The sequence below is a fragment of the Pelophylax lessonae genome (assembly GCF_965119305.1).
Source record: "Pelophylax lessonae genome assembly, chromosome: 9".
NCBI classification, from domain to species: domain Eukaryota; kingdom Metazoa; phylum Chordata; class Amphibia; order Anura; family Ranidae; genus Pelophylax; species Pelophylax lessonae.
In genome coordinates, this window is record NC_138776.1 from 116274893 (window position 1) to 116298935 (window position 24043).

Sequence of the window (24043 nt, forward strand, 5' to 3'; positions counted from 1 at the left end):
TGTATATACTGGGTGCTCTCTTTTGTTTTTTTTTGTTTTTCTGTACAAATAGGAGGGGGGCACTGCTGTACAGTACAAATCTGGGAGCGGGGGGAAGGGAGTGCAGATATATGTGGAGCTGGCCATACATGGCTCAGTTGTTTTCATTAATCTTATTGACACTCCCATACACAGGAAATCGCAGTACGGTTTCCTGCACTGGGAACCATACTGCACTATGCAGCTTTCCTGCTAGTTTTCTGAAAAAGTGTAGTGACCTTTTCCCTGCGTTTCCTGTGGGTACAGCAGCCCCTGCTGTGCCCGAAAAAACGCAGTCGCGGGGAAACCACGTAGATGTCACCCATGGCTTAAAGGATAACTAAACCCATGAACAGAGATTACATATCTTGCAGCTTACTAGTCCAAAGATGTGGTGGCTGCATTTATTTTCTTTTTTCTGGATAAGAATATTTTCATCAACTACAGAAAATACCAGCTAAACTTGCGAGAAATTTGGTGCCCTTTTCACTTTCTGTGAGCTATCCTGATGAAAGTTTGGAGTTTAAGTAATACCATTTATTGGCTAACTTAGGTTATTAACTACCTCCTATCCGCCATATAGACAAATGATGCGGGATGCTCTCTCATTCTGGGACAACGTCATATGACGTCGCCCCAGTCTACTGCGCTTGCACACCAGTTGGGGCGCACAGCAAGGTGATCGCTGGTGCGCCATGTCCCTGGGACATGGTACAACCCTGTTCTTGGTACAAAGCCGATGACCCGGCTCTTTACCAATGTGATCAGCTGTGTCCAATGATCAGTCCAAAACAAGGAAATGCTGGTTATCGGCTTTTCTCGCCTCACACTGACCGAGTGTGAGGAGAGGAGAGCTGATCAGCAGCATCTCCTCATAGGGACGACCTGTACAGATAATCAGGGTACTGATCATCTGTGCCTTGATTATCAGTGCAGCCCCAACAGTGCCCAGCAGTGATGCCAGTCATTGCCCATCAGTAATGTCAATCTGTGCCCATCATTGATGCCAGTCAGTACTACCTTTTAGTGCCCATCAGTGCCGCCTAGCCATGCCGCCTATCATTGCCACTTATCAGTGCCACCTATCAGTGCTGCATATCAGTGCCCATCAGTGCTGCACATTAGTGCCTCCTCATCAGTGCCACCTCATCAGTGCCCAATAGTGCAGCCTATCAGTGCCCATCAGTGCAGCCTCATCAGCGCATGTCAGTGAAGGAGAAAAAGGAATTATCTACACAATTTTCTGACAGAAACTAAGAAAAACTTACATAAAACTAAAACTACATAATTTTCTGTCTTTTTAATTTTTTTTTTTTTTTACAAAAAAAAAAAAACAGAGGTGATTAAATGCCACCAAAAGAAAGCTCTATGCATAACTTACATATCTTTTTCAGGCTAAAATTTGTACACAGAGCTACAAGGAAGAAAAAATATATTTAAACATTAAAAAAAAAAAAAAAAAAAAAAGCAAAACTATTTTTGTTGACACATTTAAGTGGTTCATTGTAAGAGATAAAGAAATCAGAAATAAGGCATGATAGGCATGTCAAGCAACAGTCCTTTTGGGATGTCCATAGAAGCAATGAAATACTATTGTCACCTCATTGAGTCCTTTTGAACTGTCCATCCTTTTGGTCAATTGATTGATATTGATTGTCCATACCTTTCACAAAAAATTCCTAATTGTTCAAGCTAGAGAAAATATTCTTTTTTGGTGTATTCAATGTGGCAAATAGGAATGATAGTTTTTAAATGCAAGAGGCTCAACCAACTGGTAAATTAACTTTCATGAGCAAATAGAAATAGCACTCAAACATAATTACATAAGTAGGAATTATGGTTGGTGAACTGTATGATAAAAGGGCATAATATCCATTTTTTGCTATGGGGTGTATATTTATTTCATACATGTGACCTTAAGGATCGATGCCTATGCTGTGTGACTTCAACTCACCTTCGTTGGAGGCTATTGAACCTTTTGGTACTGGATGCTGGAGCATATGTGATCTGGGGTGTATCCTAATTCCTATTGGCTTTATATACACCAACATCTGGTAAGCGGTTTGCATTATTGGGTGGCGGTCACTGTCTGCAACTGGTGGAGTCTGGTTCACATCTGGATTGTCCATATTCTCTATTTTGCTATTTTTAATATATTTTTGGTAAGCAGTTTGTACTATCGGTGGTGGTCATCATTTTTGATATTGTACACAGTGCCTATATCATCTCATGTTGTACCTTGGCGATTAAAAATATATATCTGGTAAGCAGTTGGTACACTTGGTGGTGGGTTTTTCGGTGAATCCTTCCCTGGATTTGTTCTTTCATGGTCCTTTCACAGTCGTTTGGGTGTGATTTATATTTTGCACATTTTGGGTTCCCCTTTTTACGTTTTTACTCAAATCATATCAGTATTACGCTATGGGATCCTTATCTTTTTTCCTACATGTATGATCCAATATCATCTAAGGCTATTCATGGTCCAGAATATTTGGAATACAGCGCATAACTATTCACAAGGGAGTTATTTTCGGTGATATAGAGAGTGAAACCCTTTGAATTGGCTCATTATTCACCATTATCTGGTAAGCAGTCTGTACTACCAGTGGAGGTTTCACTATATTTGAAGATTCCTGTTTTTTCATCATTGAGGAATAACACTTGTTTCAAGAGACTATTTGGACTTTATATACACACACGTGTGGTCATAGCACTAGTATATTGTTTTAGCGCAGCTTGATATATTCTAATTACTGTTTGGTGTCGTCACATTTGAAGCTGCTGCTTCTTTTTTTCTTTACTTAGCGTGGTTATTTTCTCCTTTTTACACGTAAAGCTGTAGTATACCCGCATTTATTTATTTATTTCGTTTTTTAAACCTTGTAAGACAATTGCATAATCTGCTAATGTACATCGCATACTAGCACATTATGCAATACTTACCTTAGAAGGAAGCCTTCCATTGGTGTGCTGTAACATCTGAAGGCGCTTCCATCTTCCCAAGGTCTTTCTTCCTGGTTCGCTTCCTCCGGCTGTCTGATTGGCCACACTGTGATGGCGTCCCTGGAGGTATGGACCACGGCACAGAGCTCTGAAGGGATGGCATGGGTATGCAGTTCCTTCATTGTGCATACGCTGGTGACATCACAGGCTTCATACAGTGTGAATATTTCCTAAACTGTGCAAGTTTAGGAGATATTCATTGTACATACAGGTAAGCCTTATTATAGGCTTACCTGTAAATAAAAGTTAAAAAAATGACTATATTTCCACTTTAAGGCTCACCTGCCATGCCATGCCTGAGGAAAGCACAGGTTTCCTATAAAACAAAAGAAAAAAGAAAGAATAACTTTGAAAATGCTGTATGATGAGAGTAGCACAGTGTCTTAGTGATTAGCACTTCTGCCATGTAGCACTGGGGTCATTGGTTTAAATCCTGGTCAGGACAATACCTGAATAGGGTTTCCATGTTCTCAGTGTATATACATACATAATGAGGATGCAGCAATATTGATTGCACTTGCAACAATTGAGGCACTGGATGTTGAGGTTGAGGCTCATCAACAATGCTGGAAACTATATCAAAATCAGTCGCTTGCCTAGCTGTACTTTCAACACATACAATTATAATTTAGCACAACAGTCATATTCTTGTTCTAAATTAAAAACCCCTACACGGAATGATTTCACGTCTAGCCCTTAACCACTTGCCACCAAATCACATTCCTGTAAGATATTTATCTTCACGTGGTTGTACAGGAGTGATGCCTGCATGTGCAGGCATCACCCCGGTACCATTGTTTAGAGCTGACGGTCGGCTCTTTTGTACCAACAACCAATGCGGCTAAGCAGCCGCTCGGCTGTTATTACCAGCAGCAGGAGGGGAAAACCCCCCTCCCACCACCCTTCACCACTCACCTAGGGCTTTCCCTTCCCCCTGGAGACCCAAGTGACCAGCTGGCACGTCCAGAATCAGCTTTGATCGGATTGGATCTCGGGTATGGTAACCCGGAAGTGACGTCATGACATCACTTACTAGAATCTTAAAGGTGCCAGTTTTTGAAAATCAAAAGTATTCAGAGACATCGATCTAGGCATTTTGAATGCTTTCAAGTGCAAAGAGGGGATTTGAGTTCTTGAAGACCCCAGGTCTCTCCGTAAAGAGTAGCTGTCACATGCCTATTGCTGTCACAAGAGATGTTTACATTCCTTGTGACAGCAATGAAAATGATAAAAAAAATGTAAACCAACGGTGTAAAAAAAAAAAAAATAATATAAATTAAAAATGACATTTTTTTTTTAAGTGCCCCCATGCTAGCTCGCAAGGGAGAACGTGTGCACCGCTATCGAACGCACACAAACCGTGATAGTCCCACACATGTGAGGTATCATCCCGAATATCAGATCCTGGGGAGTAATTCAAGCACTAGACCTCCTCTGTACATCTAATGTGGTAACTTGTAAAGACTTTTAAAACATTGCCTATGGATAGTAAAATTTAAGTTGTTTGTCGCCGTTGTGCGGGCGTGACATGTTTGGTATCTATTTACTCAGTGTGACATAATTTTTTATATTTTAGTAGTAATAGCATTGTGTTTTTTTTTTTTTGCATTAAAATTTGATAAAGTGTATTTTTTCCCCAAAAACTTCATTTGAAAAACCATTGTGCTAATACTGTGTGACATAAAAAATTGAAAAACCCACCAACTTATTCTCTATGGCCTTCACTTTAAAAAAAAAAAAAATATATATAGTATGTTTGGGGGATTCTAACTGACTTTTCTAGCAAAAAAAAAAAAAAAATGATTTTCACATGTAAACAAAAAGTGACAGAAAATGCCTGGTCTTTAACTGGGTGATGAATTTCCTGTTCTAAAAGGGGGACAAAGTATGACATTATGTATTACTTCTGTCCCATTGTTATATCTCAAACTGTTTTAGTTCACTTTTTTTTTTTACCCTCCCCCTATTTTGTTACTTATTAGTGGAGAAAATTATACTTACCTGCTCGGTGTAATGGTTTTGTACAGAGCATCCCCGATCCTCCTCTTTTAGAGTCCCCCATCAGTGCTCTTGGCTCCTCCTCCCTGCCGAGTGCCCCCATAGCAAGTCGCATGCTATGGGGGCACTTGTGCATGCTGGCTCCATTCAGAAAGGTTTTTTTTACCTTAATACAGAGAATGCACTAAGTTTAAAAAACTTCTGCCTTTAGAACCACTTTAATATTTAGCTACTGTCACATATGTGACATCTTTGCCTTACATCAGAGAAATCACTATTCCTCACAATGACACCCAACCTACTCACCAAACTTTTTCTGAAGGGGGATCAGTCACTACCATTTAAAACACCTGCAACTGGAAGATTCACCTGCAGAGAATGTTTGCTGAATGTCTGATTCTCTGCTTTATAAATATCCTCCTCAATGTCCAGAGCCCAAACTCCCCAAATAAGCATACCTAGATATTCAATGGTTACCTTAAAACCCTCCCCATAGATGCTCAACCCATTTTGCAGCAGTATGAAATATTTTGATATACATTATAAAGATTTTCCTTGGGGTGCCTACGCTAAACAGGGCCGAGTTTTGATTGGAGGAGCTCTCATTCAAATATTGCATTTGGAAGGTAAGTATATTTTACTAAAGGGCATCCTATAAGGTTACTATTCTAACCTAAAAAAAACAAGCTTTAAATCAATCTGAATCTTTATGTGGTTGTAAATCCTTACATATTCTCAGATAAGTGACTGGCCTCAGGTGATACACAGAGATTAAACAAATCCTCCTACATAAGTTGTAACTGTTTATTTGAGGCTCTTTCTCCTCTATAGCCATTCAAAGTCCAGAATTTATAAAGTCTGTCTGAGCCGTTAGAAAAAAGAGGGCAGAGAGCTGGAGTTATACTCAGCACAGCTAGTTGAGGAGAGCTCTGAAAGCTAATTGGAGGGAAGGGACACCTTCTCCCCTTTACACAGGAGCAGAGCTGAGGCAGTCAATCATCTGGAGCTCCCTCCCCTGACACTTTTTTTCTCTTGGTGTCAGGAAAACTTTTCAGAAGTGCTGATAGCAGAGGAACGAGGCAGCAGACAGAAATGTCATTTATTGCTCTTAGTTGACACACAACTTAGGGGTGGAGGCTTAGGGTGCCCATATATTTTTGGATGAAATCACGTGTCGGTCACAGCCCTGAAAAAGGGGGTACGTCCCCTGAAACGCGTCAGCTTGCCAACATATTGATGCACAAGTGAGGTCGTTTGATGCTACACTGAACCATAATGCTAATAGTATGAATTTGGTATTTTGTTTATTGTATTAACATTTGCAGTAATGCACTAGGCATTTGTGCCCTCCTGTGTTTTTTTTTTTAACAAACAAGTACACACTATAGAGGGATATACTTTGTTCATATTTCATGTCTGAGGTTTACAACCACTTTCAGCTTGTGGCCTAAACAAAAAAATTCTAACATTCTTCCATTTATGCAATACAGAGTGAATGGATGAATCTGCCATAGTGGATTTTGTATCCTGACAGCCGGCAGTGGCCCTACCAGCTGTCAGAATACCAACAGTTTCCTGTTTGGCTCTTTCAATTTTCCAGCTAAAGGTCATCAGACAGGAGAGTGGTGACAGGACCACCGCAGTTGTCTACTGCAACTAGGCTAACACTAAGCCTATATATATATATATATATATATATATATATATATATATATAGTTGGAATAGTTGGGACTGTCCCTCCCAAGCTGTAATTTAACCTACATATGGACCTCCACAGCAAAAATCTCTGTTCACACCCAGTCTGAAATACAAGGTCTTATTCTGTTGTGGTCTTATTGTAGTCCTCATTGCTAAAAAAATGTACAGAATAAGTTATGATTTAACAGGTTTGGTACTTCAAATGTGGTGAACTTTAACACAATGCACCTGAATCAGGCTTATTAACACTTTTTCCATCATACCCTTAATAAAACAGGGGTGTGATCACTTGTTAGATGGGGTAAAACGGTGGGACTGTCATCTCATATTTATGGCCAGCTTAGCAAACATTACTTAGCACTGTTCTGCTGATTTATGTCAGACTATTTAGTGCAAAGTGAAACCAATATTTCTGGGGTTGACTTTTTTGAACATCTGGGTTAAAGTGATTCTTACAGTGGACAAAATGACTAAATATACCTCTGTATACAGGTACCCAGCAAACACAGACAAAGACATGGTTATATTAAAAATGGTGGACATGAGCGGAAAGGAAGTTGGCCTCGTTAGGTAAATATCTTCAGCTTCTTTTGGTTAAAATAAGAGTAAATGTATGCAACTATGCAAAATCTCACATATAATAATAGGTGACCAATGGGGATATGTATTTTCAAAGAAACCTGTCAGGATTGAAATATGGGAGTCACCATTCTTGACTCATTTTGAGAGGGGGCAAATCTGGAGCGGTCAGTTCCTTTCTTAACTTCTTTGTGTGTGACTGACCTTGACCAAGCTTGTGTATATTAGGTTTTGGGGCTTAGGTTGAATGCCCAAGCGTTGGCATCCTCAAAACAAGTAAACAGTGGCAGATCCTATAGTTCTCTCCTCACAGATTTCATTTGAGAGTTGTCTGGGGGAATGCCATGTGTTGCAATCACCGTATCCAAGCCAATGCGCAAACTGTAGCAACCAGCTGTAAATGACCAACAGCCCTTTGTTATTGTTTCAACTAATATAAACTGAAGAAACTGCATGCATGGTTCCTTAACTTTGTATGCATCAAACACTCTCTCACTTTTTATTTTTCTCTCTATCTATCTAGAGATAAAACAGTTTGTGGTATTTGAATTGATGGGAAATTGTGTTAACCACTTGCCGACCGCCGCACGCCGATCTACGTCGGCGGTCAGCCCCTCACAGGCAAAGTGACGTAGGGCTACGTCACTAGCTTGTGAGGGTCTAGGGAGCGAGCGCGCGCCGCCGGAGGCGCGCTCCCGCTCCCGCGTGGTCACGAACCCCCCGTGCGTGTGACCGGCGGACCCGATGTCCGCCGGCCACTCTGCGATCGGCGGGGGAGAGGGAGAAGGTCAGGCAGCTTGTGTAAACAAGCTGCCTGTCATTCTCCCCTCTGTATGAGAGCTGATCATATGGATCTACTATGTAGATCCGTTGATCACTCTGCATACAGCTGAAGCCACAGCCAATCACAGTAAGAATCACGCCCCTAGGGACACACACAGCCCCTCCCTCTCAAATAAAGTTAACCCCTTCACTACCAGTGTATTTTTACAGTAACAGTGCATATATATAGCACTGATTACTGTAGAAATGTCACTGGTAACCCCAAAAGTGTCAAAAATGTCAGTCAAGGGTCCGATCTGTCCGCCCCAATGTCGCAGTACCGCAAAAAAAATCGCAGATCGCCGCCATTACGCGTTAAAAAAAAAAACAACAAAAATTACAAAAATCTTTCCCTTAGTTAGTAAACGCAATAACTTTTGCGCAAACCAATCAAAATACGCTTTTTGCGATTTTTTTTACCAAACATAGGTAGCATAAAACAAATTGGCCGAAAATGTTAAAAAATTTTGATTTTTACATTTTTTTGGGGGGGAATTTCATATAAAAAAAAGGGAAAAATATTGCTATTTTTGCAAAATTGACGCTCTTTTTTTGTTTATAGCGCGTGATCAAAAAATCGCACAGGTGATCAAATACCGCCAAAAGAAAGCTCTGTTTGTGGGAAAAAAGGACGCCAAATTCGTTTAGGTACAGTGTCGCACGACCGCGCAATTGTCCGTTAAAGTCACGCAGTGCCGAATCGCAAAATAGCCCCTGGTCGTTTAGCAGCCAAATCCTCCGGGGCTTAAGTGGTTAAACAACATTTTTAGTATTTGGAAAAAAAATGCCTCAGATACACCTAAGGGTGTATTACCCAGTGAAAGCAAATGTACATATGTTCTGTGAAAATGGGGCAAAAAAGAATCATATTAGGTAAATTCCTGTGCTTGTTGAATGTTTTTCATTGATTTAAAATAGAAAATACCCATTGGGCCACTAAATGGTGTTAAGTATCATAGTAATTTCATATGTAATTTAGCTCCATCTGGTGGCCAAATTCAGTATTTTTCACTATAACTCTGTAAAAAACGATTCTAGGACAATATCCCCCGGACATTATCCCCCCGGACAATAATCCCCCCTGGACAACATCCCCCCGGACGATATCCTCCCTGGACAATATCCCCCCGGACAATATCCCCCCTCTAACCCTAACCCTATGTCCAGGGGGATGTTTTCCGGGGGGATATTGCCCGGGAGATGTTGTCCCAGGGGGATATTATCCGGGGGGATGTTGTCCAGGGGGGATGTTGTCCAGGGGAATGTTTTCCGGGGGGATATTGTCTGGGAGGATATTGTCCTGATACCGTAAAGAACATTAAACAGCACATGATACAGCCTAATAACATTCCTTTTTTTGCCCCATTTGCATAGAACAAATGTATGTTCACTTTCAGTGGGTAAATTGCTATGCGATAAAAAAAAAAAAAAAAATACACCCCCAATGTAAAATGCGTGTCTCAACCCAAAATACCTATTACGTATATAGTGCATACATATACTATATATCACCCAAAATTTACACAAAATAGTTTACTTTATTGCCTCATATAAACCACTAATAAAACATATAAAATATGATTCCCTAAGGACCTGGATTATATTTTGTACCCTATATAGCAAAAAAAAAAAGAAATATTGTGTTATATAGTATCAAAGAATATTTATCATATAAATCCATGCCAATACATTAAATATATACAGTATCTGCTGCCTAAGCCACACCTCAAAAATAAAAATAAAAAATAACACTGAACACGGAGGAATTAACATCCTGTAGTTACAGCATCTAAACATTGTATTGCATATGGGCATTAACACTTCAGCAATGAGTATGCAATCTATTTTGTCTAATGCACAATATACATACAACCGCCACAATAGGCATAAAGACTGATGTTTGTTTCAGTGTCAAACAGGGAGATAGATGGATGATTAAATGCATATTCTTACAGTTGAAATCATCTTTTCAATCAAAGCAGTACGATCCTGGCTGGAGGAATAAATTAATTAGAAAAACTAGGTGTTGATGATCCAACTGAGCAATTCGAAAGTTCAAAAGGCTCAACCGGGGATCAGCAATCTGTGACCAAAGCTGGCTATACACTGGAAGAATTTTATATAAAAATTTAAATTTTTGGGGGTGTTCTTTTGATTTTCATATGGTTAATAGAGTCAAATCGCTTACAGCAATAGTGACAAAAAATTCAAAGAACAGGATGAAAATTGTTTTTTAACAAACAAAATTCTAACTGAGTATGATTTTCATTTGGAAAAATGGTGTGAACATATTGTAACAAAACCTGTTTATTATGTCTTATGCCTCGTACACACGTACCGATCGTCGGCCGAACGATCGGCCGTCTTTTGTCCAGGGCTGTCTTGTCTGTTGAAAACTGCTAAAGACTGCACACGAATTTTGTCGGCCAACAACAGCCGACTGCAGAAGTGATGTCATGTGATGGTTAACTTTCCGTGTGTTTTTTCTTTTCTGAGCATGCCCAGTCTTGCTAATCGGCTGTTTGTCGGCCGAATTCTGTACTGACTGGCGAACAATCTGCCGTTCTGGTGTTGGCATACAAAAATTTTAATGCCTGCACAACAGATTCTGTTTGGCCGAAAATGCGCTGTCGGTTGTCGGAAGCATCATACTAACAAGCCTACAATCGGCCGATCGGTCGTCGGCCGAATATTTACGGCCGACAATCGGTACGTGTGTACGGGGCTTAAGATTACATTCATAGTTACACACCAGTCCATTCAATTCAACCTGTGGTGTGTGAGTGTGTTTGTGTTTGTGTCAATAGTAATCATATATACCTGTATGTTGTGATTATTAAAGTGCCCAACTAAAAGTTTTTTGAAACTATCCATGATCCCTGCTGTTACCACTGCCTGTGGAAGAGAATTCCCCGTTCTTACCACTCTGACAGTAAAGAACCCTCTACGTAGATTAAGGTTAAACCGCTTCTCTTCCAGTTTCAGTGAATAGCCACGTGTCTTTTTAAACTCCCTTTCACTAAAAAATGTTTTCCTTGTGCCAAGGTCCCAGTATGGTATTTGTACATCACTTTTATATCCCCTCTAAAGCATCTATTCTCCAGAGAGAATAAGTTCAATGCTTGTAGTCTTTCCCCAAGCGAGATCCTCTATACCATTTATTAGCTTTGTTGCGCTTCTCTGGACTCTCTCGCATTCCAACACATCCTTCTTGAGGACTGGAGCCCAGAACTGGATGGCATACTAGAGATGCGGCCAGACTAGAGTCTTGAAGAGTGGGATAATTATCATTTTGTCTCTTGAGTGAATCCCCTTTTTAATGCATATTCGGTTGGCTTTGCTTGCAACAGCTTGACATTGCATGCCATTGCTGAGCCTGTCATCTACTAGGACCCCAAGGTCCTCTTCCATCCTAGATTCCCCCAGAGGTTCTCCCCTAGTGAGTACCTTGCATACGTATTTGTAGCACTCAAATGCATTACTTTGCATTTTTCAACATTAAACCTTATTTGCCATGTAGTTGCCCATCCAATTATTTTATTTAGGTCTTCTTGTAAGGTTTCCACATCCTGCGCGAACGTTATTGCCCTGCTTAGCTTTGTATCATCCACAAATATTGAGAGTGAGCTACCTATCCTATTCAACTTTGGATGAAATTTTAGGGGTTTCAAACAAAATTACTTCTTGATGGCAAGAAAGAACACTCTAAGGATGTTCTGAATTTTCATAAGAATGTTCATACAAAATTGGGCAGCACAGCGGCTACACGGTTAGCACTTATGCCTGGCAGCACTGGGGTTGTTGGTTTGAATCCCAACTATGACACTATCTGTGCCTGCGTGGATTTCCTCCCACACTCCAAAGATCTGCTTATAGGTTAATTGACTCCCATCTAAATGGGCTCTAGTATGTGTATGAATGTGAGTTAGGGGCCTTGTAAGGAGGGCAGGGATTGATGTGAATGTATAATACATATGTAAAACTCTGCATAAACTGATGATGCTATATAAGTACAGAGGTATGATATACTGAAAAGTATATCTCCCACGCCAATGGATAAACCTATAAACTAAAATTATCCAAATATATAAATATATAAATTAAGGGGGTGAGATGCAGCTGCTATAGTAAAGTGCTATTGACTGTGTGTAATAGTAACCTTAATATAGGTAATCCTATATTAAGGTTACTATTACACACATGCTATATAAGTACCTGAAATAAATAAATAATAAAATTCTACTAGTGTATGGCCAGCTTCAATAGATTTCCACTGATAATACAAACCGTGCACACATGAAGAAACGGAATATTATCTTCTTAAGCTGTTATATCACAGTAACATGTAATCCAATTGTTTTATTTCTCCAGACACATTAATAATGTATATAAGCAGTCACTAGAGTAATAGCCCACTAAGAAAAAAGGGCTGGGCAATGCACATGCCTATAATAGTGCACCAAAGAGTGTATAAAACCATTTAATGTATGGGTCACATTGTACTGGTGCTTCCATAATAAGCAAATGGCAGCCACAGGTAGTGTGACAATATACAGATTAAAAAATGTCCACAATCCAATATGAAACTGTGCTGAGTGGTTTGCACAACAATATATATTTGATGTATTTTCTGGGATTTAGATGAAATACAGTGGGTATAGAAATTAATCACCCATCTTTTAAAATAATCACATTTTGTTGCTCTGCAGCCTGAAATGAAGACAGACACAGTCTGTTCTATCCAGCTGTATTTTCTCAGTGCAACTTATAACATCCAAGTCAAAGATATCACACCAACATGTCAGAAAAAAAAAATCAAAAACAGAATCACTGACTTGGAAAAAGGATCACCCCCTCCTAAAAATTACCTAAACTTAATCAGGTGTAGCTAATCCCCTTCACAATAGCACACAAAGCCATTTGACTTTCAACTGTCATCAGGTGTAATCATTTTGTTTGGTTCAGCATGAAAAGCTTAGGGAACTGGGTATCTGCACCTCCATTTGCAGATGGATTCTGGACTTTCTCACCAACAGACCTCAATCTGTCAGGTTGGGAAACCAGGTATCCTCAACCCTCCTTCTGAACACTGGCATACCGCAGGTCTGTGTTCTGAGCCCACTGCTCTACTCCCTGTTCACCCACGATTGTGCTCCTCAGTATAAATACAACATCTTTATCAAGTATGCGGATGACACCACCATGGTCGGCCAGATTGAAAACAATGATGAATCGGCCTACAGGGAAGAGATCTGTAATCTGGCAGTATGGTGTGCCACCAATAACCTGACTCTCAATGCCACAAAGACCAAAGAGCTCATTGTGGACTTCCGGAAATCCAACAGCGGGAGACATCTACCAGTCAACATCAATAGAACCGAGGTAGAGCTAGTCTCCAGTTTTAAGTTCCTGGGAGTTCACATCTCTGAGGATCTGTCCTGGCAGCAGAACACATCAGCTCTGGTAAAAAAAAGCACAACAACGTCTGTATTTCTTGAGAAGTCTCAAGAAATCTCATTTGTCCCCGGGGATTTTAACGAGCTTCTACCGCTGCATCATTGAGAGCATCCTGACCAACTCCATCACTGTATGGTACGGAGGCTCCACTGTGTGTGATCGTAAAGCACTGCAAAAGGTGGTAAAAACCGCTCAACGCATCACTGGCACCCAATTACCTGCCATTGATCACCTTCACCACAGCAGATGTTTGCGCAGAGCTCACAACATCATCAAGGATTCTTTGCATTCCAGTTATAAACTGTTTAACCTCCTTCCGTCAGGAAGGAGATACAGAAACTTGCGCACTAGAACCAGCAGGTTCAGGGACAGTTTTTTCCATCCACCATCATATTACTGAACTCAACATTACACCGCTAATCATTACAAAACAAACACAAAAAAAAGACTGCATGTAACCTCTGTACTATACATGTACATACTACATTGTATATCTTTTCACTCCTCAGTACATCTGCACTATTTATATCTGTATGTATCATTATCATTACTGTACATTTTGCCCAATATTTCACATTCATTTGTGTATATAATGCATGTGTATGTATTTTTATATATATATATATATATATATAGTGTATATATATATTTTTAATTATGCTAGATGGTTATCTGCACTGTAAATATGCTAGATATTTATCTGCACTTTTGCACGATTGCTACATTTTGCACTTCTGGTAGATGCCAAACTGCATCTAGTTGCTGTGTACCTGTACTATGCAATGATAATAAAGTTGTATCTATCTATCTATCAATCAAAAAAGAGCTTTCCTGGAGCCTTTAATCACCTGGAAGTACAACTAAAACAATCAACTATGGGTGGCAAGGCACTGTCAAAAGATCTCTGGGATAAAGTTGTGGACAGGAGATGGATACAAAAAAAATTCAAAGGCTTTATCAATGCTTAGAAGCACAGTGACGTCTATTATTAAGAAGTGGAAGGTGTTTGGTACAACACAGACCCTCTTTGGATCAGGATGTTGCTCCAAACTGGATGAAAGAGCCAGGAGGAAACTGGTCAAAGAGGCTATCAAGAGGCCTACAGCAACTCTGAAGCAGTTGGAGGAATTTATGACAAAGAGTGGTCATTGTGTGCATGTGACAACAATATCACAAAGTCTCCACAAATGTGGCTCGTATGTGAGGATTGCAAAAAAAAGCCACTCCTCAAGAAAGGCCACATGCAGTCACAACAAAGCTTTGTCAAACCACACCTTGAAGATTGTGAGGCCACATGAAAAATGTGCCATGATCAGATGAGACTAAAATTGAATTATTTGGCCTCAACACCAAACGATATGTCTGACAGAAATCCAATACAGCTCACCAACCAAATAACACCATTCCTACAGTAAAGCATAGAGGTGGTAATATCCTGTTATGGGGGTGTTTCTCTGCAGCAGGGACTGGAGCACTTGTAAGGACAGAAGTAAAAATGGGTGGGGCAAAATACCGTCAAATTCTTGAGGAAAAGGGAAGGTATCCCGTCCAACATGGCAATGACCCAAAGCACATAGCACAAATGACCACACAGTGGTTGAAGGAGAAAAAGGTGAATGTCCCTGCGTGGCCTCATCAGAGCCCAGACTTAAACCTTATTGAAAATCTGTGGAATGACTTGAACACTGCTGTCCACAAATGGTCACCAAGAAGATTAACTGAACTTGAGCAGTTCTGCAAAGAAGAGTGGGCAAATATTGCAAAGTCTAGATGTGCAAAGTTAGTAGAGACATATCCCAACAGACTAAAGGCTGTAATTAAAGCAAAATGGGGTTCAACAAAATACCGACCCAAGGGGTGAATCTTTTTCCAACTCAATGATTCTATTTTTATTTTTTTTTGACATTGTGGGATTATATCTTTCACGTAGGTGTTATAAATTGAGTAAATACAGCTGGATACAACAACAACAACTGTGTCTGTCTTTATTTCAGGCTGCACAGCAACAAAATGTGATTATTTTAAAGGGAGCGATTCTTTTCTATACCCACTGTATACAGTATATTTGTCAATACTATATTATATATATCTTATTATATACTGGGTACACATCTAAACTTTATATATTGTTATTTTATCTGAAATAATAAAGTAAAACATTTTGGGCTATATCTGGCTAGTATCTGCTATTACTTTTTGGATAATACTGATAATATGCAGCATGTTCAAAGAGGATAGACGTATTCAGTTTGTATATACAGTATACCTGTATATCGGCCTTGAAAATGCATGTTGCTTGTTATATGCTCCACACTTTTTCTAAACTGTAAGCATTCAGCTTAGCAGTATTTGGGTATTATATCGACAAAAAGTTGAAAGCTAGGGAGTTTTTGCATGTGATGAAAGTTTTTAGGGCTGGCTGCAGATTTTTCCATTATGTTGGAAAACCACCACTGACATATTTCCCCAGAAAAAAGGGAAATTACGCTATTACTGCTGTAACAACAAATGTCACCCTTATCTAAACTGCCAAAAGGTTTGCTTGCATACAGCCAGCATATATCTATCATACTGTTGGATAGTTGCCCTGGGTCATGTAGTATTTATCTAACCCATAGCACAGTTATTAAAGTCAGTACTACCAAGTTAATTGAGTCTTTCTTATGAAATTTTTTTTTTTTTTTCGTGTGAAACTTAAACCTTCAAATCACTAAAACCCACCATTATTTCACCAGAAGACATTGCATATTGATCTTACTAACATTTGAATATCCCCTGTTGCTTCCAGCTGGTTTTCTGTGCATGCCGTTAGTATGCCGAACACTAACCACTTGATCAGCAGTGACAACTTGGGCTATGCGTCTTACTTGTTTGAGCTGGAAAAGAATAAAGGGTTTCTGCCTGGAGAGGTTGGTGTTGCACTGAATGGCAAATAGAGAATTGTAAATCTGATTGACAGAACAATGACATTGTAGAGAAACAATACAATAATGTTTTGATGGTGTGCATTGTGGTACTTCTTTCTGCAGGACTGAAGTTAATAAAGGGGAAAAAAAACCTGTATACTTAAAGAGGAAGAAACGCCTAAGTCTGTCTAAGTCTAACTATTATTAAAAATATTCTCTCACCTCTCCTACCTATTTAGCCTAACCTGTACTTACCCATTATTAAACTGTTTCAGTCCTGTCATGTGATCCTGCAGTTCTGGCTCAAGGAATGCTGGCCAACTGCTGTGCATTCTGGGAGCCGTGACATCACCCATGGCCCAGATGTTGTCACTGCTCCCTCTTTTCCCCTGCAGCAGTTGCTCACTGATACAGAACTTCAAGATCACATGAACAGAGCAGATTAAAAACAGGTATTTCCACACATCTTTTTTATAAAGGTGAGGGAGGATGGGTAGGAGGATAGGGAGGGAACATTTTCAAGAATGGTTGGACTTTTGCACTTTGAATTACATTTTTACAATCAGGTTGGTAACGTTGATATACAGTATTATATAGGAACATTGTTTGGCTTGTAGAATTACAGATATCTATGAAATTGATACCATGCCTTTTAATAAAGGAGCAGGACACTGACAATCTAACAAACTTTGAGAATACAGTGTCACAGCTGAAGTTGAGAGAAAATAGATTTTAAGGACTCATTATCTTAAGCCTGGTACACACACTTTTGGTTTAGTTCAACCCAGTGAGCTGACCTGACAGGTGGCTGTACTACCACTAGTAATGTTAATACAGCAATCTCATCTGCTGTGCTATTGTGTTCTGACAGAGGGACTGCCCCCCATGCCAGAACACATCGGTCAGCACTCACAGCCATTGGTTGCCAGCGCTGATCAGATGCCTTTCGGATGCTGGTTTTTTCAGCATGCCCATTCAACAGAAGCCTGTTGTGAGACCAGCTTCTGTTGGACACGGGGGACGAAAATCGGCTGGTTCCTGCTGAGCTGACTGTTTGTGGCTGATTTTCGGCCTGTATGTACCTGGCATTACACAGAACTAACTTTATCTCTAGTTTACCTTACTGATTGAGAGGTAGTGCTAAGCCTCCTTTAGTCTAAAATGATAAAAGTTAACTTCACGATAACAGAAAACGCAAAATCAGGTATGTCCATAGAACATGGACTATGCAATATTCTCATTTACATTGATGGGGGAATCCCTCCCACGGAGCTATTGTGCTCCAACGTGTCAATAAACATATTTTGATCGGAGTGCTGTATTGATGCTGTCTTATTAGAAACATTTTTTTAGATACAATGTGCACTGGATTTGTGCAGCTGAAGATGAAATTAACTTCACGTAAACTGTTGGCTGGTTTGTTGTTGTAAGCAATTGTTGTGAGCAACAAGGTGATAGTGAGATTTGTCTTTAATGAGACAGCTGCTTTACATGCATATTACACAACTTTGCATCTTTTCCCCTATTATTGCTAGTACTCAGTGGACAGGAGGGGGTTTTACAGCAAAACGTGAGCTGGATGCCAACTGTTGAATTTTCCACTCCTCTGACAGCTTTCAGTACTAAGGGATTTATGAATTTTAAGACCTCATTAGGAACTTGTCACTATAAAATTCATTACTCAGTAAAAGTAAGCACAACAAGGTACTTGTACCAGAGGCGTAACTTGAACCTTCAGGGCCCCTTCCCTTCAAGCCTGGGGCTCTTACCACTGATCCTGGGGCCCTTCAGTCTTGTTGCGGGGCCCATTATCACAAGTTCTGCAGTGGGTCCCGTTCCTGCCATCTTGGGGCCTCCCCACGGTGGTGGAATGCAAGTGTGACCTTTGCGATCCTGGAAGTTCACCCACGGCGTCAGTAGTTTTTCTTTTTTGGTATTTTAATTGTATTATTTTTTATCATTTTATTTAATTTTTTTTACAATGTCACTGACTATTACTCTGTCGATTCAGAAAAGGAAGGAGCGGGTAAATTACATATTCACCGACCCCTTCCAGGTTCTCTATTGGGACACATCCCCTGCAGCAGCCGGTAGGAGAGGGGAAGGAGCACAGTGAGGGGGGGACCAGGGGAGCACACAGGGGCCCAGAGACAGCAGAACACAAGGGAACTGGTCAGGAGGGGTGGTGGGGGCAGCATACAGAGGAACCCATCTCCTCCATTTTCCTCCTGCAGCTACAGGAGGAAAAAGGATGACAGTGATTTCTCTACATGCTGCCCCCGCCACCCCTCCTATCCAGGTGTACAGGAGAGCCGCACAGGCCCCCTGGAGCATGGGGCCTGGTTGCAGTTGCAACCCCTGTAGTTACGCCCCTGACTTGTACAGACCTTCAGCTGGTGTTTTCCTTGGAAGACCCCAAACATAGGTACAAGACAAGAACCTCACTTTGAAATACTCCCTGCTCCTATATGTCACAAGGGGCTATACTTGCTTCTTTAAGGTCTTTACAGAGGCTTATAATAGCCTGGTGGGATGTAGGGTAGAGGGGATCTTATTGAGCTCTGGTGTGGTCGATATTGCGCATATTGCATAACAAACTTCAGGGGCTTTTGGATTGCAGAAAGACCATATTTTACCAGCTCATGTTTATCACTGACTTACCCATGTAAGTGAGAAGTGGCACTGCCTGTGTAAAAATTAATCTCCAAGTTCTGTGTATAAATAAGTGGGTTTGGGGAATGGCCCCCTAAGCCCTAGGTGGTAAAAAAGTGTGTAATGATATGAAGTGTCAGCATAAATACCACAAAATAAGCAGCAAATAACATAACAGTGCATGCTACTAAATGATGCTTATAGCAACAAAATGATGGTGCTTCCAATGCTATAGTGCATGCAAAACCCTTTTAAAAGGTGCGGCCGCTCCAGATGACGTCAGCGTGACGAAACGCATAGGGCGGAGCCAAGCGTCATTGCGTCACTTCCGGTGTTGCGGTTTCAGTCCGTGGAACGCAGGAAGAATCCCGGACGTCCGCATCCTTAATGCCAAACAACTTTTTATTGATGTAAGTGCGATATTTCTTATTTAATACAGCTACTTTTGAGATACTACACTATGGGCACTCTCTCTATGTACCCCTGAGGAACCATCCACCCAGTCTAAGTGCTGGGAAAGGAGCCACCTACGGACCATCACCACAGCAGCAAGGCCTTTTCACCCAAATTAGGGGTCTGACTTCTGGTGAGTGTTCACCCTGAGGGGGGAGGCACGGGTGGAGACACTGACCAGCACTTACTGGGGGCTGTGTTCCGGGAAGTCGGGCTCACCAAAAAACTCTCACTATTGGAACATTTGTATCCACCCCTTAGCAGAATTCTGTTTAAGGGCACTTATCCACACAGACTACCACAGGCAGCATGGCCCACATATTAGGGTCAGAGGGACCCCTGGGCAGACGCCCTTCTGTGGACACATATAAGGACTGGGCTTAAGGAAAAGACTGCCGGCACCCAGCACCTTGTTGCCAATTGATTGCACCTTTGTTGCACTAAAGCACTTTTTGTACTATTGCACTGTTTTGCACTATATGTAGCACTGTAGCACCTTTTAAAAAGGTTTTGCATGCACTATAACATCGGAAGCACTATCATTTTGTTGATATAAGCATAATTTAGTAGCATGCACTGTTAAGTTATTTACTGCTTATTTTGTGGTATTTATGCTGACACTTCATATCACTTTTTTACCACCTAGGGCTTAGGGGGGCATTCCCCAAACCCACTTATTTGAACACAGAACTTGGAGATTAATTTTTACACAGGCAGCGCCACTTCTCACTTACATCTAAACACTTTTTCAACAAGGACCCCACCTTTTTGGTGTGGTTGCAGTGAGGACAGCAGCCTTTCTTTATTTATTCACAATCACCTGCACTCTCTATTTTTATTTATTTATATACTATTTAAGGCGGTCCATAGAGTGGGGGAACCCCTATATTTATTGCTACTGACTTACCTATGTTTAGGGTTTGCTTTAGAATAAACGTTTCCATTCAAATTCCCATAAAAAATATAACGGTTTACTAGTCCGTTAGGCACTACCAGCTTTATAAAAATATTGTTTCCTGTAGTCCAATATCAAAGAATGTTCAGGCTATGTTTTTATGTCATGGGCATTTCTATTGTTTTTGGGTAACTTGAGATATCATACATTTTGATTTCTACAAAAATGAATGTAAATATTTTGTCTGTGAAATTAGGTCATCCTTAGAGAATTTTTTGTGTATTTTCTAGGGATCTTTTGTTGCAGCTTTTGCATCAACAAATCTTGGGGATGTGACACCAAATACCAAGGGTCCTCATTGTACAAATACAGGTGTTTCATGTGAAAACCCTACTAGTACTTGTCCAGAAGGTGGGGTGAGTTAGACTTTACTTTTTCTCTTCTCTCTTTTAGGATCCTGCAGATCTCTCATTCACTCCATTGTCTTGATTTTCAAAGCCTTAAAATAGTCCAAATTTGGTAAAACTGCAAGTCATTTATCAAAAATATTCAGTTTAGAGACTGAGTTTGCATAGTTTGGGGGCAGAGTTTAATGGACCTTGATTCCTTACACAACTAGGAATATGCTTGGAGCATTCTTCAGTCCTTGCTGCACGTTTAGTGGATTTTGCACTGTAAAGGTTTAAGGATCAGTATGATAAAAAGTTTTCTTATTTAACTACTGTACATGCCCTGTACTACTACATACTTATAATTTGATTTGGCATATTTTTGTAATTACTTTCTAAAACAGGTATTCATTTGGATTGTTTGTTGCTTCTAGTGGCATCACAAGAGGATAGGTTTAGAGCAGTGATGGCGAATATTAGCAACCCAGATGTTTTGGAACTACATTTCACATGATGCTCAACCACACTGCAGAGTGCATGAGCACTATGGGAAATGTAGTTCCAAAACATCTGGGGTGCCAAGCTTCGCCATCACTGGTTTAGAGTATTCACCTAGAATACAGCTAATACAGTTGAACAAAAATAGAGCAGAGACATTTAGAAATGAGTTCCCAATGAACACAATGAAATTAAAAAACAACAGGTGGCAAGTTTTCTAGGACACATTACCCTCTTCTCCAGGTCAAATAGAATATGGAACACACTTTTTTTATATACAATAGTAAACATGTAGCCCTGCCTCCAGGTAAGCATGAAAGAGCAGACTAGAAGGTACCATACAAGACATAAAACAGCCATTGAAGTCAGAGGGCATTAAGTATTTGATGTCTGAATGCAGAGTTGAGTGGGGAAGCCGCAGTTAGAAGAACATGTCCATTTTATCAGATCAGCCTGCTGTACCACAAGGAGGTACAATGGCAGATCTAAAGGCAAGGCTCATATAAATAACATTAACAGCACAGTACCACTAAGCCTAATGTGTATATGTTACAATATAACCACAAGTTACTTCCTAAAGTACGTTCTGTAAAAAAAAAAAAAAAAAAAAAAGATAAATAAAAGAGAGTTCAAAATATAAAAGTAGTTAAGTCAAATAATGTTCAGCATGTCCATCAAATATTTCTTGCCATCTTTACCTATCTATGCATGTAAAAAAAAAAGTTTAAACAGTGGTTGTGACAACCTTCAATGTTGCATGTGTCCACTAACTAAAAACAATTCCACACTCAGCAGAAATATATGTCCTTACTAGTCTTCCAGGTTATATGCACTCTTTTTAAAGTATTAGTCTCCTAATTCTTCCGTTCCAACTAGGCTCACCCCCATACTATTCATCTCCACCACAGAGTTTCCAAAATGCATATGGAAAAACACATACTACACCCAATTGTGTTGTATTGTTAAAAACTCATTATTTTAAAACATGCAACTGAGAAATACACTCACATTTAGCAGTGAACTAATTGCACTTGTATATGAAGCCTCGTCAGATATCCTCCTGTGCTGCTGTATGTATCTCTCACCTGCCTGGTTCAGTTTTCATTGTACCCTGCCCCCAGTTTGTTCAAGGAAACTCTTCCAAAAAGCTCTCACAATGTGCCATGGCCACACTTACCAATGCATTTTGTCACAGCAAACTTTGTCTGGGGATCCCTAGATAAGGTCTGCTGTGGTGCCATGGTACTCTATTGTCAATATTGTTTATATGAATGATAAATTGCTGATGGGGCACTTTAGTTGTTAGCTGCAGTACTAGCAGTACTATTTTGAGTAGATAGTGTGAAGTGGTTTCTATATCTAAAGACAAGACAAGGCAATAGGATATTTAATGAATTAGCCCTAAAGTACTGTTTGCTTTGCTCTATTTTTGTTTATTAACTTGGATTTCCATATATTTTAACATGTATTCCCAACAACAATGACAGCAATAAAGCATTGGAAATACTATTGCAGATATAGGGGAGTAAGTCAATTCACTTCAGCAGTAGATCACAAATCAGGAAGCACACGCACTGCCTCATTCTGCTTCTCTATGATCAAGTTTGGGTCTTTCCCTTTTTCCTAGCAATAATGAATCCACCATTCAGTTAATGGAGACCTGGTTCACACTAGTACGATGTGATTGTGATTCGATTTCAGGTGTGATTCTGTAGTGCGACTTGTTTGCAGTTTTTATGCCTGTGTGGTTTTTTTTTTTTACTCAATTTTATGCCTGTAACTGCTGCTGCTTCTTTTGGGGGACCAAGGATTTGCCTGGGAAGAGTTGATGGTTAACTAAAAAACATGACAACGCTTTCTACATCGCAACAGGATCACATCTGCATACAATTTTTATGCATTTCCCATGAACTCCATGGAATCATACCAAAGTAGTACACAAACCTTTTCCAAAATTTCTCCATGCTTAGTCGCATTAATGTGAACTCCCACCATTGAAAACAATGTTTAAATTTTGTAATACTGGCTGAGTACTGTTTTTAATTGGTTAGTTTACCTGTAACCTATTGATGACACATTAGAGTAGTATATATAGGTGATTGTGGTGACTAGTTTCAATAGGTATCGGTGCTAAGTGCGTCTAACACCTCTTTATCCCCCACTCTGTCAACCACCTGTCACATGAAGCTTCAATAAAGAGGGTTTTTAGAAGTGCAGCCACCTGGACTCATTTGCTTTATGATACACAGCATGCGACTTGGGCTAGCACCCGACTAGTGTGTGTTGGGATTAACTGGAGACTCACTCGCTTGGAGCGGCTTTCTTTGTTCCATTGAAAACAATGTGATTTCCGCTGCCATGTGATTCTGTGCGACTCATCTGAAATTGCACTAGTGTAAACTGTAAAGAGCAAATGCCCACTTTCTAGTCTAGCCTGAGTTTACCAAGTGTTTCCTGAACAACTACAGGAGCGTTTTTTTTTTTTTTTTATTGTTTACCACTAAAGAGCTGCATTTAATAGCTCTTAAGTTACAGTTACTGTGATTTTTTTGGACTGCAGTGGATACATGGTAAAATATGTGCACACATACAACAAGTACTTAAAAACATATATGCACAATAAACAGTAAGGAAATAAGAATGCATGATACCTACTTTAGGGCACTTGTTTATT

At 40.1% G+C, this 24043-nt stretch overlaps 1 protein-coding gene across 1 annotated transcript in view; it reads left to right on the forward strand.

Annotated features, from left to right (window-relative positions):
- ASAH2 (N-acylsphingosine amidohydrolase 2) overlaps positions 1–24043 on the forward strand; it is a gene marked incomplete at its 5' end in the record, with an annotated part of 147217 nt that overhangs the window by 89318 nt on the left and 33856 nt on the right. The window contains 3 exons of the mRNA XM_082268888.1: positions 7211–7288; positions 16365–16485; positions 20773–20898. Of these exons, the coding sequence (XP_082125014.1) occupies positions 7211–7288; positions 16365–16485; positions 20773–20898 (325 nt within the window). The remainder of the gene's footprint in view (positions 1–7210; positions 7289–16364; positions 16486–20772; positions 20899–24043) is intronic.